This window comes from Emydura macquarii, unplaced genomic scaffold (genome assembly GCF_026122565.2).
Source record: "Emydura macquarii macquarii isolate MOO-44397 ecotype Brisbane River unplaced genomic scaffold, CSIRO-AGI_Emac_v2 contig_3305, whole genome shotgun sequence".
Taxonomy (NCBI): Eukaryota; Metazoa; Chordata; order Testudines; family Chelidae; genus Emydura; species Emydura macquarii.
This window is the reverse complement of record NW_027133442.1, coordinates 4,145,650-4,163,224: the sequence shown is the minus strand read 5'-3', so window position 1 is coordinate 4,163,224 and position 17,575 is coordinate 4,145,650. Positions and strand designations below refer to the sequence as shown.

Genomic DNA, 17,575 nt, shown 5'->3' with positions numbered 1-17,575 from the left:
TTACAGCCACCCAATAAGATCTAGTGGCTCAAAGCACAAACTAGATTAAATCAGGCTAGAGATAGGTACAAGTTTTTAGCAGAGAGTGGGAATTAACCATAGGAACAATTCACCTAGGATCGTGGTGGATTCTCCATCACCTGCAGGATGTAAATCAAGGCTGGATGTCTGTCTACAAAATTCACTCTAGCTCAGCCCCACATTGTTAGGCAGGATGCAGGAGTCACGGGGTGAACTTCTATGGCCTGGGCTATGCCGGAGGTCAAACTAGATGATCATAATGGTCCTTCCTGTCTTGAAATCTGTGAGCTGCCTTGCAGCTCATTTGCTTGGTGCAATTGACTTGCCAAGGAGCTAGGTGGTGGAGAAGCAGACCCTTCCAATACAATATCAGATGATTAAACATTCTAGGGAAGCATTGTCTCGTGTAACAATTGTTCTGAGTCAGAAGACTTAGGTTCTTTTCCTGACTCAGCCCCTGCTGCCTCTCTGTGTGATCTTGGGTTATTTACCTTCTTTCCTTATTTCCATCAGCTGTGTATTGTAGATAGCACTGATCCACTGCAGTAATGCACTTGAGATGCTAGGACAATGAACACTACTGAAGTGCGATGTTTTATTACTCCCCAAAGAACAAAATCGCCTTCTGACAGCTATGTGGTACCCCTGTGGCTGACAATATGTGGCAAAGAAACAAGTGATCCACCATTTGAGTCTGGCTTCATCTAAAAGTCATTCATCCAAAGCTTAAAGACACTTCTTCTGAGTGTCCTACCACCTTCTGACGCAGAGACTTTCTTTTTCACAAACCTTGTCAAGTTTCAACACAGTGGCTGCCCCAGCAAAAGGTCTGACATTATTTCAAATTCATCTTCAAGTTTATTTAGTCTGAGAAATATATATATATATATATATATATATATATATATATATATATATATATATATATATATATATATATTTTTTTTTTTTTTGCCCTTTGCATATTCACACAGCTAGGCTGAACAAAGCAGGCAATGTTTTCTTCCAGTTGGACCTGAAAGGGGTTTGGACTGTTGGCTTTTAGGGAGCTCATGTTTTAGGGAGCTCACTTTGTAAACCATGCAATATATGTCTGACAATTCCTCCCCCCATTTTTTAATTTGCTGTTTTGTCCCTTCACTTTCTATAGCTTCATGTCACCATTAAAAGCGCTATCATTCAGTGTACAACAACAATAACTTTATTGGTCCTACAAATTTGTGAATGTCACACATTCTTATCTGCCAGTAGATGGCACACTTTATATTAAGGATCTGCATATGAGCAGCTCTGTCTTTTTTTTCTTTATTCATTTAACTCTTGCTACCACAGTGACTGTCCCTTAGGGATTGTGGGCCGCGTTCCTTTCAAAGTCTGTCACAAGCAATCCCTGATGAGCCAGGAGGATTGCTGTTTTCAGACTGTCCCCGGTGTTATAAGTTAGTGGACAGAGCTCCAGTGTATGGTAATGCAGATTATGGTACTTGTTATGTTAGCTCACTGGGTTCCATTAAATTGTTGTTCGCAGAGGCTCTGAGGAAACATGGTATAGGAAGGGCTATTTGGACTTCAGTGTTTTTAAGGTATAAAATCAGACCCTCAGTGAGTAAAGATGAATTATCTTTAAGCCTGAAGCTGCAATGATGACAGAAACAGGCTGGATTTACTGTGATGAAGCTTGAATGATCAGAAAAAGGGAAAATGGCTGCTAGCTAACTTCCAGTTCCATCCTCCATGGCATGCGAGAACGAGCTGGCTGTTAACTCGGTGTTCTTACAATCAGAATGGAAAGCTGTAGTTACTGGAATTGTAACTGCCTAAATGAAGAAAAAAGCTCCTAAGATAAAGTTTTCTTCTTTATGTGGTGAGGCAATGAAAGAAGTAACGGCTTACCATGATCACAAATGGATTGCATAACTAGAGGGAGCCAGACAGAGGAGCCATGAGGTGTGCAAAAAGAATTAAATGTACAGCTTTTCGCTAAAAGGTACTGGTACAGTAGCCATTCTTTAGCTACTACAGTGTCCATGGAAAAGCTACATGAAAGGTTAGCCTGTAGCTTTTGTATCAAAGTCTTTTTCACCTACAGAGAGCAGTATGTGCAGAATGAAAGTCTCTCCCAATAGCATTTCCATGAGAGATGTGGTCTGCACTTGTACGGTTAAGATGTGGTCGTTTTACCAACTCAGCCCGCAAGCCTCTAGAAATCTTCTTTCAGAAGCCGTTACGGTGAGCTTCGAAACAACTCCACCCTGTTGTTATGGCAGATGTCGCAAAGACCCTGTGCTGACAGCCTGGCCAGCTCCTGGCAGCACTAGAGAATAATGCGGATAGGGGGAAGACAAAAAATAGAATCTTAGACTGAGGACCCAGAGTTCTGCTACCCCAGATTACAAGGCCTGAGATGCTGGCAACAATCCCTGCTCATCACCAGGGTGGAGAAACATGTCCTTGCAAAGCTAGGGATATGTTAACTGTGGCCACCCAGGAATTCAGAAATCAGGGATGCTGAGTAGCATCTAAGGACTAGCATTTATATAATCAAGTGAAGGAGCTGCTGATTTCAGTTGAAATTCCAACTTGACCTTGGAGCATTGATTTATTTGTAAAAAAAGGCCAGATTGTTTATTAGGAGTTGGTCATTGGGTTACGTCTACACTTGGAGCAAGGGGTGTGAGTCTCAGGGCATGCAGACATACTCATGCTTGCTCTCATCAAGCTAGTGCACTAAAAATAGTACTCTACCCCGACTGCCCCACAGCCACCACATGGAGCCACAGCTTGCTGCCCGCTGGGGCTGTGCCCTGGGGACAGAGAATAGGACCGGAGCAGGCAGACCCGTTCCTACCCCATAGTGCCCATCCCCCTTTAATTATGGGCTAACACACCGGGTCCCTATCTCATTCAGCACACAGGTTGGACCCACAAGGAGACTGAATTAAGGTTGCACAGGCCTCCATAAAGCTGACGCTTGTAATTTTTGGTTGTTTGACTTGGCAACCTAAAAGGTCTTTTCACACAGCTTGTGTAGGTGTGAGATCCCCTGCCTAATGGAGTCAGCGGCAGGAAGTATTACACTCATAGTGTTGGCAGGACCAGGAGCTTAAAAGCATAGGCTGCAGAACCAGAGGGGCCACCCGGGCCATGGCCAAACTGCATTTTGGCTGGGTCAGAACTTCACTAACTGAAATCTGGCTCAGCAGCCCCTCTGTCATGACAAGGATGTAGGCGGGCCAAATGTAACAGAATGGCATAGCAACCTGATACACTGGGTTGCAACACCATTTGGATTTGGAGTGGGTGGGTGCAGGGACTCCTGGGGCCCAGGAGAGTCAGACTGCTGGGCAGAGGTGCATGAGATAGGATGAGAAGGCTTTGGGGAGGATCTATGCCCCTTCCCCTCTCCCCCCACTCTAAATGGCGCTCTGCACCTCCTGTTTGAGGGGCATTTTTTTTACTTTATATAATGGGATTTCATCTATCAAGAAGATTTTCACTAAATACAGAAACACATTTCTTGATCTGTGGAAAGTGAAGCGGTTTCATGTGAAACAGAAAAATGGCCAGATCCTTTGCTGCTAGAAACTGACTTCAGTGGCACTGCACCAGTTTACTCCAGCAGAAGATTTGGTCCAGAACGCGTAACCATTAGGCAATATTTACGAATGCATGATCCCTAATGGTCAACTCCCTCCCTGCTGTGTGTTATCAAATGCTTCATTCAGCCAATGGCTACGCAAAACAGGGACCAACCAAGTAGGGATGTTTGTTGTAGAGTCTGCCATTGCAAGGTATCAGCTCATTCTTTCCTTTCTTTCATTCATGACTAACCATCTGGGCATGAAGACAATGCTGTCGTGAAATCAGCCAGCAGGCTCTGAACATACACCTATTATTGACATACTGATTGTTTTTTCCTGAGGACAGAGCATTCTTTAGTGGCGCAGCCCTTTCACTCTCTTGATGTGGTTTGTGGAGTCTTTCTAAATGTCAGTACTTCTCTTTTCTTTTTTGCTTTTGTGACAGGGCCAGACCTGATGGCTAAAGGAGAGTATTGGAAGGGAAATATATTAGCCCCAGGATCACCGAATCCTTGTTCCCTGGGTGATTCAGCCAGGGTTACTCCAGGTCAATTAGGCCAAATGGGGCCAATTAAGGAGCTTGCCCCAGCAGTTAAAAGCCTCCCTGTCAGGCAGATAGGGGCAGCTGAAAGGGAGTTGGGAGAAGGATAACAACCATCTCATTGATATCTCTGTTGAACTTAAAGAGGCATCTTGCCTAACTAACCTAGAAACTATGCTGTAGATTTCCACAATTGCGCAAGCTCTCCAAGAAGGTGACTTTGTTGTTCCAGCATAGAGCAGTTCTGATCTGAGAGGAAGAAGACCATGAGCCAGCTAGCTGTCCAAGTACTGTGTCCCATGTCTCTGGGGGTGGCAAGCATACTGACGAGTTAACCTCAGCATTTCCTACTCTGCTTTTGCAGTGTCCTGCCCTGCACTGGATGCCCCTGAGAACGGCAGAATATTTGGCACCAAGTATTTTGTGGATCACGAAGTCCATTTCACCTGCAAACCTGGCTTTCAGCTCACCGGTTCCAGCACCCGAGTGTGTCAGGCAAATGGCAGCTGGACAGGAGATGCACCGCGATGTGAAGGTATTTTGCCTTTTCTTGCCCTTGGTTTAAGTGTGTGAGCCTGTCTTCGTGTCATGGCACAGGCTTGTACATGCCACGGTTAGAAAACTCAGACTATAGCTATCCTTCTGCAAAATGTCGGAACTCATTAGCGTGGATGCTTGGTGTGCAGGAAAGACTAATGCATAGGCCAGGTTCTCATCCCTTGGCTTGTCAGTTATTGCCCCCAACTTCAGCTTCTTGCATAATAAGTGTGGGGATGGGGGGAGGTGTGTTTTAAAAAAGCTAATCCCTTCTTCTGAATCTTAGCAACCTTACACTCTTTACTGAGTAGCAGGCTGGTCTTGTGAACTCAGCATTGATCTTAGTGATGTTCTATTCTTTGCATCGCAAATCTCAAATCCCAGGGACGTAAGGCATGGAGATGCCATTGCTGGTCCTCTCCTGCCTGCAGAGCTCACAACTGGCCCTTTGCGGGCTTTACTTAGCAAGTCCGTGCACTTGAAGCTGTGCTTCGACAGTCTCCACTGAACTGGAAAAGTCATTGTGTCCACCCCTCTTCAGCTTTGAATAATAATGCCTGGGGATGTTGCATTGTATACCCGTAGCTCAGCTGGTTTTCAGATATGCAAAACAAGGTTCCACAGCCCTAACAGTGTACTTTACATCTGCTCCACTTTCCTCCTCCTGAACCCACATGAGGTTCATTTATTATGCTCCAGGCTAAAGCTCTGAGCATAAAACAAACTCCTTAACAGACAGTTTATTTCATAACAAAAAATATCAGCGTCTGAAGCAACTGGCACAGCACATTCATGATAATTCCATTCAGATGCTTCTTTGGACGGTTGCCTGTCTGTCCAATGTGTGATTGATCTGAATTGGCAAACAAGAAAATTATATATAATTACCTCTATTAAAAATAATTTACTGGGCAGAAATTTGTTTCATGGTGGTTAACAGGCATTTGGCTTAATGCAGTTGCATAAAAAAGAGGGTTTTGGTTTATGTTTTTTTTTTTAAAGTATGTTTTCCAAACCAAAAGACTGATTGAAAGTGGTATTCCAAGGCTACAGCATCCACTGTAGTTCTCTGACCACCAAAGTAACTCAACAGAAATGCAATCCCCACAAATTTCCAAAGGAAAGACATTGCTCCAAAGCAGTGTTCCTGAGCTCGGGCAGTGTTCTCAGGGGCTGGCGCATGGGGTCCCGGGTTCTATTCCCAGCTCTCCACCACTCAGTGACTTTGTGCAGCTCATTTAATGTCTCTGTAGCTCTATTCCCTCCTCCGTATAATGGGGAGATGACACGCCCCTGGGGAGATCCTCAACAGAAAGACCCTATCTAAGTGCAACGGATGGAGAATAAACTTTCTTTGAGACCATGGCTCTCAAATGTATATCTAATTCACAGGCATATTATTGTAACAACATCTGAGCTTTCTACCAGCATGATCCTTGCCCTCATCTTCCTTTTGGGCCAAATTCTGATCCAATTTACATCCATTTAAAATTGGTGTAACACATTGCCATGTAACATGTCTCTCTTTTTGAAGACACTGGTTATCCTTCCTGTTAAAATACTGTGTATTTCATAGATGTAGGAAAGATGGGCAGCACTTGTTGGCTGGGTTATGTTTATCCTAGTTTGTCCTCTGGCACCATGTGTTTTTCAAGATTGACCCTGCAAGGTAGCACACGTGAGACTGTGGATCCAGGGCTGTTTGCCAAGTGGGAGTGGGGAGTCTCTGCGGAGCAGTGGAAGGCCCATGCATAATTTTATGCAAAAACTTGTCGACTGCACAGAGCCAACTGCTCCCCTGGATGTGGAGAAAAGCTTGGAAATGCCACCTAAATGTCCCCCAAAGCCTCGGAAACCAGAGGCTAAATAAAAGGACCTAAAATATTAGGTGGCTTTTTTTAATCATGATTTTTTAAGCCAGTCTTGTGATTTTTGGAGACACAACTCATGATTTTTGAATGCTTGGGGCATTTGGAAATACTTCTCAAGACCCCATTTTTTGAATTGGGAACAGCGCAGATTGCACCAAAAGGCAGCTGTTTTAAAAACTTTCCCCTGAGGAAGCTATCCAGCATTGCTCAGTGCCTCATGCACATCTCTTCTCAGCAGTGCTCAGACCCTGGCATGTCAGCCTTATCTCAGAGAAAGAGGGAACATTTTTGAGGGGTCCTTTGTTAAAACATTGGCAGCCCATCACAGCAACCCACCCTGGAATCCCTCCTAGAACCATCAACACCATTCACTTGCCCTTGTGGTTCCCAGAGCTGTGCTGGGTTTCATTCCCTTTGGAACGCAACGTTTTGAATCATTCCACTGTTGAACATCATTTATAGAAAAAGTTATATGTCGATCACAAGACACTGACATCTGCTTTTACTTAATGGACGTGGACCTTCCAAAGATTCCCCCATTAAGAAACACCTGTGGGAGAAGAATGATTTATGCCAACTCCTAACATGAACACTTCAGCCAGGAAACCAATGAATTGCCTTACAATTGCTGCTCTCTATTAAGGCCATTTTAACCTAGAGTGGCAGAAAAATGCCTACCCTGATCTGGATAGTTCCGTCTTTATACAAGGCAACATTACCTAGTGGTTATAGCATTGGCCTATGACTCAGGAGACCTGCTGTTTTACTCCTGGCTCTGCCATTGACCAAGTCAACATGGGCAAGTCACGCCATCGCCTTCTGCCTCGGTTTCCCTATCTGTAAAATGGGGATAATGATACTAAAGAAACACTAAGTGTAGTAGTATTATTTATTCTCTTTTAGGCTTGGGTTTATGAGTTCTTTAAAAGAAAAATACCCCAACACTCAAGCTCCCCAGAATCCCCGAAGGCAAGTTGAGAAAGCAATCAGAGCCTCACAGGTCTGCTAAAACAGACCACTTGGGCAGGCACAAAGTCAATGATCCTGATAATAAACTGTCTTTAAAGCAACATGAACTGTTTAAAGTTGGAAGGCTGCAAACATGGAAATCTGCTTTGCTTATAAAGTCTTTATTGATTTTAAAACAATTCTACAAAGCTATACATAATCATAACACGGATTATGGACAAGCAACACCTGTTACAAGCAAACACTTCAGAATTACGAAGTCACGGACTGTGACAGCCCTGCACACCTCCACCCCCAGCTGATCTTTAGCAATCTCTGGTGCCTCCCACTGAGAAATCTGTGTTCTCCTCTTTTTGCAAAGAGAGCGAGCCATCTCGTACCACACGGAGCCTTTGATTTTGCCATTAAGCTTATAAGGAGTTTGTCCACATTGCAAACTTCCCACAGAGCTCACCGTGGCTGGCATGTGGAGTGGCTTGTTGGAGGAGCTGAGGGCCAGGGCAGAGCTATGTGAGAGAGTTTGAAAAATAAACCCCCCTACCCACTATGCCTGGCTGTTTAGTACCAGTCCTTTTGGGAAGGATGGAACTCGAGCATTAGTTAAAATAAAGCATGGATGCCATCTGAAACAAATTGTGTAATTTGTTCTGAATGAAGCCTATGTTTGTATCAGTCTTTTGGGTCCTCAAATGACCCCCGATTTCCAATATGCTTTTTTTAGCTTGCATGGTTGCCATTTACGTAGCGGGGCTCTCAAGGTTTACATAGCTTGGGGCGCTGTATATTGAAAGTATTGTTTGTTTAAGGAAATTCCTCCCCATTGTCCAAAATGCTAATAGGCGATTAAGCTCCAGACATATGCCCCCCGCACTGCTGTCATCACAGAGCACTATAGCTGTCTATTATGAAGTGTCTAAAGAGATTAACTCAGCCATACTAAATAAGCTGACAGCCTGGCCTGGCAGTAAAAAGAGAATAGAATGAGCTGGGGGTAAGGACAGAGAGCCATTTAATCTTCCCAGGCTCGATATGTCGATTGGAAATAAAGGAGGCTTTATGAAGCTTTCCTTGACATGACAATGCTTGGCAGCCAACACCAAGAAAGGAAACCCTGCATACCCTTGTTGAACACCTGGGCCAGGACTGACTTGCATTCCATTTCAAGACATATTGTCTCCCCCCACGCTTGTCGCCCAGGGGTTAGTGTAGCCCACCCGCAATCACCGCCGGGAAAGAGGGAGATGAGAGATTTGGATCTCTGCTGGCAGCAAGTTCAAGGGCGGTAGAAGATTCATGCTCTCTCACGTCTTGGTCAATAACTTCATGCTCTAGCAGTCCTTAAATATTTAGAATATGCTATTGATGACCAAGCAAGCTCAGCTTTTGGCATGTGCTAAGGAATCCATGTGGCATTCACAGCCTGATTCTTCACTGACATTCCTTTGAACTAATGATTTAGAAACTGAATATGCTGGGCAGGGGTGAAAATACAGCTTAAGTGAACAGGAATTTGGGAGCATTCAGACCAAACCCAGCAAGTAAAGACTTCAGCGTGGATTTTACTTCAGGGGGATGAGTTCAGTTGAATTCTTTGTTGTTTCCAAAGCTGAAGAGTTGTCCCAACTTAATCACACCCCCGCCCCAGGATCACGTTGATCTATCTGCCTTGGGTTCCGTCTTTTTTGCTGTTTGACTGTTGAAGATGGCTTTCAGAGAGATGGGGCCAGTCATAGCAAAGGGGCTGTTCACTAATAAAAACTATCTTAAAAGCTCCTTTGGAGGTTTAGTACTTCAGTGATGTAGTTAGACGGGCTAACAGCATCTGCAGCGAGACACAGACTGACTTGAAATAGCAAACCAACCCAATGCACACGACGTGGCTAGTTGTGTTGTACACTCACCGTGGTACATGTGGTTTGGCAAGGAAAGACGTGAGCAAAAACTAAGACCAAGAGTTTATAAAATGAGTGCCTCAACTTAAGCTCCTAAATTCCTATTTTGGGCTCCTAAATCCTTTATTTCCAAAAGTGCTGAGCACCTAGCAGTCCCCATTAACCTTTATAGAGGTCTTAGGAGCCCAAATGTAGGCACCCATTTTTAAAATCCTGATTTGAGGGTATCATTATTATATTTCATGTATTGTTATTACAAATTATGGGCTTGATTCTGCAGTCCTTGCTCAGGCAAAGCACCCACTGACCTCCACTGCAGGTTCAGACCTTACATTATGAAAGATTGAGCCTGTGCTGTTTGTTTTTAAACATGTTTTTTCCCCTTAGTGATCAGCAAATGCTCTAGCAGTCCCTGCCAGAATGGTGGAACTTGTGTGGATGGAGTAAACCAGTACAAATGCACTTGTCCTCAAGGGTGGACTGGCGATAACTGCCAATACCAAATGCAAACAGGTATGTAATTTGGTTAGGTGTGAAAGAGAAAGAGAATCTTAGCTAGGCAAACAATGAATTACAAGGCAGAAGCCCACTGCCCAGTTGCAGATATCTGCCTCTAACCTCAGAACAATGATAATTTCCATTGTGGTAGCACTCAAGAGGTCCCACGCCCACTGTGCTAGGTGCTGTACAAACACAGAACAAAAGGAGAGTCCCTGCCCCAGAGAGCTTTCATTTTAGTATAAGACTATGAACTTTCAAAAATCAGACCATGCCTAATCAAGAAATAGGGAAAAAATGTCATGTGACTTTGGTAACCAGTGACGCAACAGGATTAATGAATAGCAAAATTACCAGATTGCGAACAGGTCTTAGTCTGGAAATTGTTCCTTGAAATTATTTGGGGAATATGTACAAAGAAACACCAATAGGTAGAAAGAAATCGGGGCTGGCTTGAAAATGTTTTTTTAGCCAACAGAGGGACTTGATTCATAATGAATATTATTCAGAACAGTGTCACTGTCTTGGTTAGTCAGATCGCTGCACACACAAGTAACTATTTGCACATGTGTTGATTTGATTTTTCAAGGCACCATTTCTGAGGGCACACCTGTGGTGTTGGGCTTTGGGATTAAAGGTGCCAGGTAGATAAATATAGACTGTGAATTTATTATCCTATGATGAGTGTGTGACATTGTAGGCCAGATCCTCAACTGATGCCAACCAGCACAGCTTTGTTGAAATCAACACAGCTATGCTGGTTTGCACCAGCTAAGGATCTGGCCCCATTATCTGCTCCCACATGATTATAACACATGCAAACCCACACGCAGTCATTAACGATAAGACTCATTCTCTATGCAAACAGGAATGATGGTCTCTCCCAGTTTCTGAAACGGATCTTTTTCCATTGACCTGTTTGAACCTCTGTCTTCTTAAGGCAGGCTGTGTCTGTTATACAGAACTCTGCAAGCCACCTATCTGTTATACTGAATAAACTTGGTGGGACTTACAAATCTTTGCTCTCTGATTCATTAAAATATTGACCTAAAACCAATACAAACTAGATCTAGGTTTCATTTGGTTAGTTACCCTGAAAGCCTTGTAATGAGTCATTCAAATACGAGAGACCCATGAGCAAGAGCAATTGTGATTAAAAACTCAGGTAAAATGATATGAATGATAAACTAAAATCAAATGGCTCAAGTAGGAACCAAGGGCAACTAAGTCCCAGTGATTTTCAATAGGTTGTAAGCTCCTCAGGGCTCCTCCTCCTTAAGATTTAAAAGTATTTAGGCACCTAAAGATGCAGAGAGGTGCCTCGTGGGATTTTAAAAGTGCCTAAGTGCCTAAATTGCTTTTGAAGATGTTACAGGAGGCTCCTAAGTGATTTAGGCACTTTTGAAGATGTTACGGGAGGCCCCTGAGCCAAGTGTCCTACGAGCACTTTAACATTTCCTCTCTTCTCTTTTTTAGCCCCGCCTGCATGGAGTGTTACAAACGACCCAGCTTTCAGTCGCAAGCCACGCTGCGCCAGAATCGACAGGACCCAGCACTGCAGCTGCGAAGCTGGCTTCCACATGACTGGCACAGCCGACAACAGCATATGTCAGGGTAGGAGCTGAGCAGAAATATCCATCGGCTGCTTGCACACAACACATCTAAGCAGCTAAATATTCAGCAGCTGCTTTTATGGACTATTGCCATGCAAAGGGCTGCTTGGAAGAAGCTGTGTTGGCGTTACCGGTGGCTGGTATCTGCTGGTATTGAACTGGCCTTATTTATTGCCTTTGTCCTTTTAACTTTATTGATTGTATCATGTCAAGGATGTGGGACACGACTCTGTATATTTCTATTCAGCACCTTAGGGCAGGGGGGATTGGTGGGAGGAACCCATCTCTGGACCTCTTGGAAGCTCTAGAATTTCACTAGTCTTCAGCCAGTATTCAAAAGCAACTGGTGATTTGGGGTGCCTCTATTTTGGGGTGCCAAACTGGAGGCACCTTTAAGGGCCCTGGTGTTCAGAGGGCGGGTGCTCAGCATGTTCTGAACATCAGGCTCCTTTATGGGTCTCAAGGTAGGTACGCAAAAAAAGAGTCTCCTCAAATCACTAGTCACTTCTGAAAATCCTGGGGAATCTGGTTTAACAACATGTGGGCTGGTCAACCGCTATTCCCCGATGCGCCCAGATATCACCACATTGCTCTTTCAGACAGCATAACATTTTTCCTTCTTTCTTTCTGCTCTGAGACATCTCTTTGCCTTGTTTCCACTGCACTGAGCTATGTCCTGAAGTTGTGATCTCCTAGGTCTGTGCTCTGCTCTCATTTCATACATTAAGGCACATCGGGCCAGATAGTACTTGGACCGGAGACTGCCGAGGAAAATCCAGGGGCTGCTAGTGGTGTCTTGGGAGATGACAATTTCCCAATAGGTTCTAGATGTCACTAAGTTTGAGCATCCTTGCCTAGGCCAATTGAAATTGCAGTGCAGTAATTTACAGTAGGTAGAATGCACTATAATTTCCTGTTTTTGCCAAAAATGCTGGGAAATCTTTAATGGCCACTAAGACCTTGATTTTATGTCTCAGCCAAAAGATGGCACTATCAAAAGCACAGTGTTTCTTAACAACTTGTTGGGACACTGGTCCCGTATTGCCTCAGAGGGAGAACAGACCTAGGACATTTTTAAGATAAAAAATAAATTACCATAGCCTTAATATTTGCTTAGAATCTGATTTCACTAGCAAGAAACACCTCCAAGCAGAACAGCTTTGCCTTCACCTTGCAGTTTCAGGCAGAAGCCATGCAAGGGCTACTTTCTATGTGCCTGCAGGCCACATCGTACCCTGGAGCCAGAGTCCCTGCATTTTTATGATAAGCTGTTCTCCTCCTCTGACTGTTCTAATCAGCTGTGTTACATGGCTACAGCCTCCCAACTCAAAAGTGCCCGAATTTCAGTAGTGGATGAAACAATCCCAATCTGTCAATCGGTGTCTCAGAGTGTGTTGTGGTCTGTGGATAAGAGCCTGGATAAAAGCCAGGCATTTTAAACCCAGATAATCTATTACAACTGGCGGCACCCTGATAACGCCATAACTTGCAAAGCCCAGCACACTAGTCCTTTCATTAAAGAAATACTAGTCCATTCTGAGTGCACATTTTGCATGGCCCGTGACCTGCGTACGGCGCTCACTCGTATTGTCATACAGCATGGGCTAGAATCAAACCAGCCAGCTCCAAAAGCGGGTGAGTCAGATTTCATCCCACAGCATTAAGCACCAAAATGTCCTTGCTCTGGTAACACTGTGCCTTTGCAGTTTCACGAGTTTTACCATTGTGGTCCATTCATGGCCATTCTTGGGAGAAAACAAGCAGTTTGCTGCCATTCCCAGGTGCTCTTGTCCTGGCAAAGAGCAAAACAATTGTCAGCATGAACTCTTTGCCGGGATGGAGCCTGTGTGCAAGGTCTGCATTATACGGCACGGTGTGTTTTCTCTGCAGACGTCAATGAGTGTGAGGTTTACAAGCTGGAGGGAGCTCCTCGTCTGTGCATGCACGCCTGCGTCAACGTTCCTGGCTCTTATCGCTGCTCCTGCCCCAGTGGATACAAGCTTCTCGGTGATGGGAAAAGCTGTGAAGGTGAGGCATTGCTCACTGGTAGCTAGGCAAGTCACTCTCCAGCCTACTGGAGGAAACAAAAGAGCATTTGCAGAAGCTGTATGATTTTCTGATTTCATGTGTAATTTCCTGTCACAAAGACCTGCTGGGTACAACTGAACATGTGCAGAGGTTTTATAGTTAGAAAGACTCCCAATGACTTCAGTGGGCTTTGGATTAGGCCCAACACGTGAAATCCTCACACGCTGTAATCAATGGCAAAACTCCTGTTGACTCCAGGATTTCACCCTGTGTGTATACATTATTAGAGCTGGATGGTGAGTGGTAATTCCAGGCTGCCAAGGATCAGCGAGCCCGGGAGCTGGGTGTCCCAAATCTGCCAGGCTCTACCTCTCAACCAAGGCATTCCCATGGAAGGTATGTCTCTAACAGAGCCGGTCAAAAGTCTTGTTTTCTCTTTTTCTCCCTTTCCCCAATGGAAACAAAGTGGGGGAGAGAGGTCAAAGGAAGAGACAGTGGGATTTTTCCCCATTCCAAACTAAATCTGTGCTTTAGTGCTTTGAGTCAAGGCCTCGATGCTGCTAACTCTCCTGATGTTATCGTAAGTCTTGCAATATATTAGATGTTTTTTTTTATTAAAGCCCCAGATCCAGGCATCAGGGCGAGGAACCCCAGCTTTTGTTTAAACGGAAGTCAGGGTCTGGCTCTCCTGGCTGTGGAGAAAAGCTGGAAAACCTGACTCCGAAAGCTCAAAAACCAGGAGGTAAATAAAAAAAAACCAAAGTAAAAAAGTCTCATGATCTGAAGACAGTCACCTGATTTTTTTTTTTTTTTTTTTTTTGTGGTCTGGCTCATGATTTTTCAGTGCTCAGGGGTCAGCAGTAGTGCTTAACCGCTCCTTGCTGGATTCTGTACCATGGCAAAGAATTCCCCAGTGCAGCAGCGAAGGAAAGGGAAGGAGCCATTAGGCTGGGATCCAGTGACACCTTCCTCCCATCTGCCTCCTGGCATCCCTATGCCAAGGTCCCAGGGGGGTGGTCTAGCAGCTGACTGCTGGTTGGCTCTTCTCCGACTCAGGGCTCTCCCACATGGGAGTTGAGGGCAGTTTCCGCTTCCTTTGTGTGGCCTCAGCAGTGTGAATGGAGTGGAGCAGAGTTGAGAACTGGGCCAGTAGGCTTATTTAGCCTCCGGCTGTTGTTGTATCTGTATGGCCCTGTCTTCGCTAGGAGGAAAGGTGTGTCGCTAGCTGGTGTTCACTAACTAGTGAAGGAAGGCAGCCCCCTGATATTCACAGGAGTTGGCAGGTCAAGTTAAAGGGCCTACCTGCACTTTAAACGCTATTGCTGCTGTAGCACTTTGGTGTAGATGCTACCTGCGCCAACAGGAGGGGTTCTCCCATCAATGTAGTTAATCCACCTGCCCAAGAGGAAGTAGCTAGGTGGGAAGAAGAATTCTTCCATTAACCTAGCACTGTCTACACTGATGGTTAGGTCGGCCTAACTATGTAGCTCAGGGGTGTGGATTTTTCATACCGCTGAATGACATAGCTGGATCGACTTAACTTTTGGGCATCGACCTGGCCAAAGACTCATCTTTAAGTTACTTTTTGACATCACTGACACTTTGCTATAATGAATAGCAGGCAAGAGACCAGTGCTTTGTGATAGCCCATAAGTCTATGTTGAAATCATCAGAGGTGACATTAGCTATTTCAGAATATTAGGGAAGCCATAGCACAAGGAAAAAGCACAGGATTAAAAGGGCCCCCCTCAAAGAAGCTGATTGAGGGCTGCAGCCAACCTGAGTCATCAGCACAGACCGCAGGACAAGGGCTGTGCACCAGAATGTTAAACTGTATTACATGGTTCAGCCACTGTGTGGAGCTGTATATAATATACCTTATGTAAGCTAACTTCAGCCATAGCTAAAAGTACTTTAAAGGAGCTTAGGGAAGACACATGGCATCTCTCTCTAAGAAGGAAGCTCGGTAGCCAGTCCATATCTGATGCAGAATCCTGGCCTGCTAATAGTAGCCCTGCCACTACCATGCATAAGGTGTACATGACTTGATGTCAGAAGTAAACTAGTGTGAGAGGAGAGCAGAAACAAAAGGAACAAAGCAACAAAAGTTGCAAACAGATGGGGGGAAAAAGCAACAAAGGTTGCAGGATCAATCTCATAAGCGTGCCATTCTTCAATGCCCCAGAGAACTTCTGTTTTGACAAGCCTTCCGAATGGGCAGACTGGAAGCAGTATTTTGCAAGGTTTCGAATTCCTATAAAGCTCCACCAGGAAACTGGAGATATTCAGATATCTTCTTTAATGCATGCTGTGGGAAAGCAGGCAGAACATAGCATTAAATGTTTTACCTTTATAGTAGACAGTCACAAAGATGACTGTGAAAGAGTTCTGGTTATGTTTGATGCTTACTTCATACCTCAGAGAAATGTGGCTTATGAAAGAGCATGTTTTCACCAGAGAATTCAAGGACCAGGGGAAAATGTTGAATGTTTTATAAGAGCTCTACATGCATTGGCTGAAAACTGTAATTTGGGGACTGCAAAACATGAAAATATCAGAGACAGGCTGGTTATTGCCTGGTTAACAGATAAGAACCTTTTTACAGCAGCTACAATTTAAAACAGACTTAATCCTACACACAACTATTCAAATAGCAAAACAGTCTGAAGCTAGTAAAACCAAGAGCAAAACCAAGAGCAACTTGCCAAACTTAAAACTAGCTTAAAAGCTGTAAATAGACAAATGAGTGCTAAAAGTCATTACCATAAAAGTCTTGAGACATTCAGCAAATTCCAGGCAAACACCAAAGTATTTCAGTCTAAATGCACATGATGTGGAAAAATTTCACAAGCGATTGATGCGTGTCCAGCCAAAGGCATGAACTGTAATAAATGCACAAAGTATGGGCATCTTGTAGCTGTTTGCTGTACCAAGGCAGTTAGGGAGTTGACTCATATTACGGACAACCAAGAGCCATTGTTTCTGGGATCTATCACGTGTGATGACACAGAGTCTGCCTGAACAATGAAACTGAATATTCACACCAAGGCTATTGATTTTACAACTAACTCGAGAGCAGACATCACAGTTACAGAAGGAATTTTCAATCACCTTCAACCCTTACCAAACATGAAGTCACCTGACACAACTCTGACTATCTCTAGAAGTATTCTGAACTGCATGGGCTAGTTCACCACAGAAACAACTTACGTTCTGAATTAAAAGCTTTTGTCTCTGTAGGTGATCAAAGGATCACAGACCAACATCCTTCTCAGCCACAGCATGGCAGCCATGATGGGCCTAGTGAGAAAGATGGAAGAACTTGATGGCATATTTGATGATATTGAACTTTTGAAAGTAGATCCAGTACAATTTGCCTTGAGACGTGTGGCATGTAGTGTACATACACCTCACAGGATTCCTATCCCATTACTTCATAAAGTGGAAACTGACTTAAAAAGAATGGAGTGGATTGTCATAGAGAAAATCTCTGAGCCAACATGGTGTGCCCCAATAGTATAAATTATAATGAAAAATATGAATCTGTGTGAATCCTAAAAGATTTAATGAAGCAGTTGTGAGAGAAAAATATATCCTCCCAACACTGGATGACTGCCTTCCCAAAGTGAAAGGCACTACAGTATTCTCTAGGCTGGATGCCTTGAGTGGAGTTTGGCATATTACATTTAGCACTCCCTCTAAGGATTTTGCTTTCAAAGATTACCTTTTGTGATTACTAGTGCACCTGAAATTTTCCAAAGAAAGATGGCAGAACTATTAACAAACAGAAATGGAGTTGTAGTTTGCATGGACGATATTTTGATATATGGATCTTCAATGGAAGAATACAAGAAAACCTTCAATGACGTTCTAAGCCTCATCAGTTAGTCTGGACAGAAGCTAAACAATCAAAAATCCATTTTCTGCCTACCCCAAATTGAGTTTTTAGGACAGACAATAATCAAAGATGGAATCAATCCTAGCCCTGAGAAAGTAAAAGCATTTGAGAATTGAATGCACCAAT

At 44.0% G+C, this 17,575-nt stretch overlaps 1 protein-coding gene across 1 annotated transcript in view; it reads left to right on the top strand.

Annotated features, from left to right (window-relative positions):
• The window catches only part of FBLN7 (fibulin 7), a 50,301-nt gene that overhangs the window by 23,380 nt on the left and 9,346 nt on the right, over positions 1–17,575 (top strand). The window contains exons 3-6 of the mRNA XM_067532825.1: positions 4,508–4,678; positions 9,800–9,925; positions 11,387–11,524; positions 13,414–13,551. Coding sequence (XP_067388926.1) covers positions 4,508–4,678; positions 9,800–9,925; positions 11,387–11,524; positions 13,414–13,551 — 573 coding nt within the window. The remainder of the gene's footprint in view (positions 1–4,507; positions 4,679–9,799; positions 9,926–11,386; positions 11,525–13,413; positions 13,552–17,575) is intronic.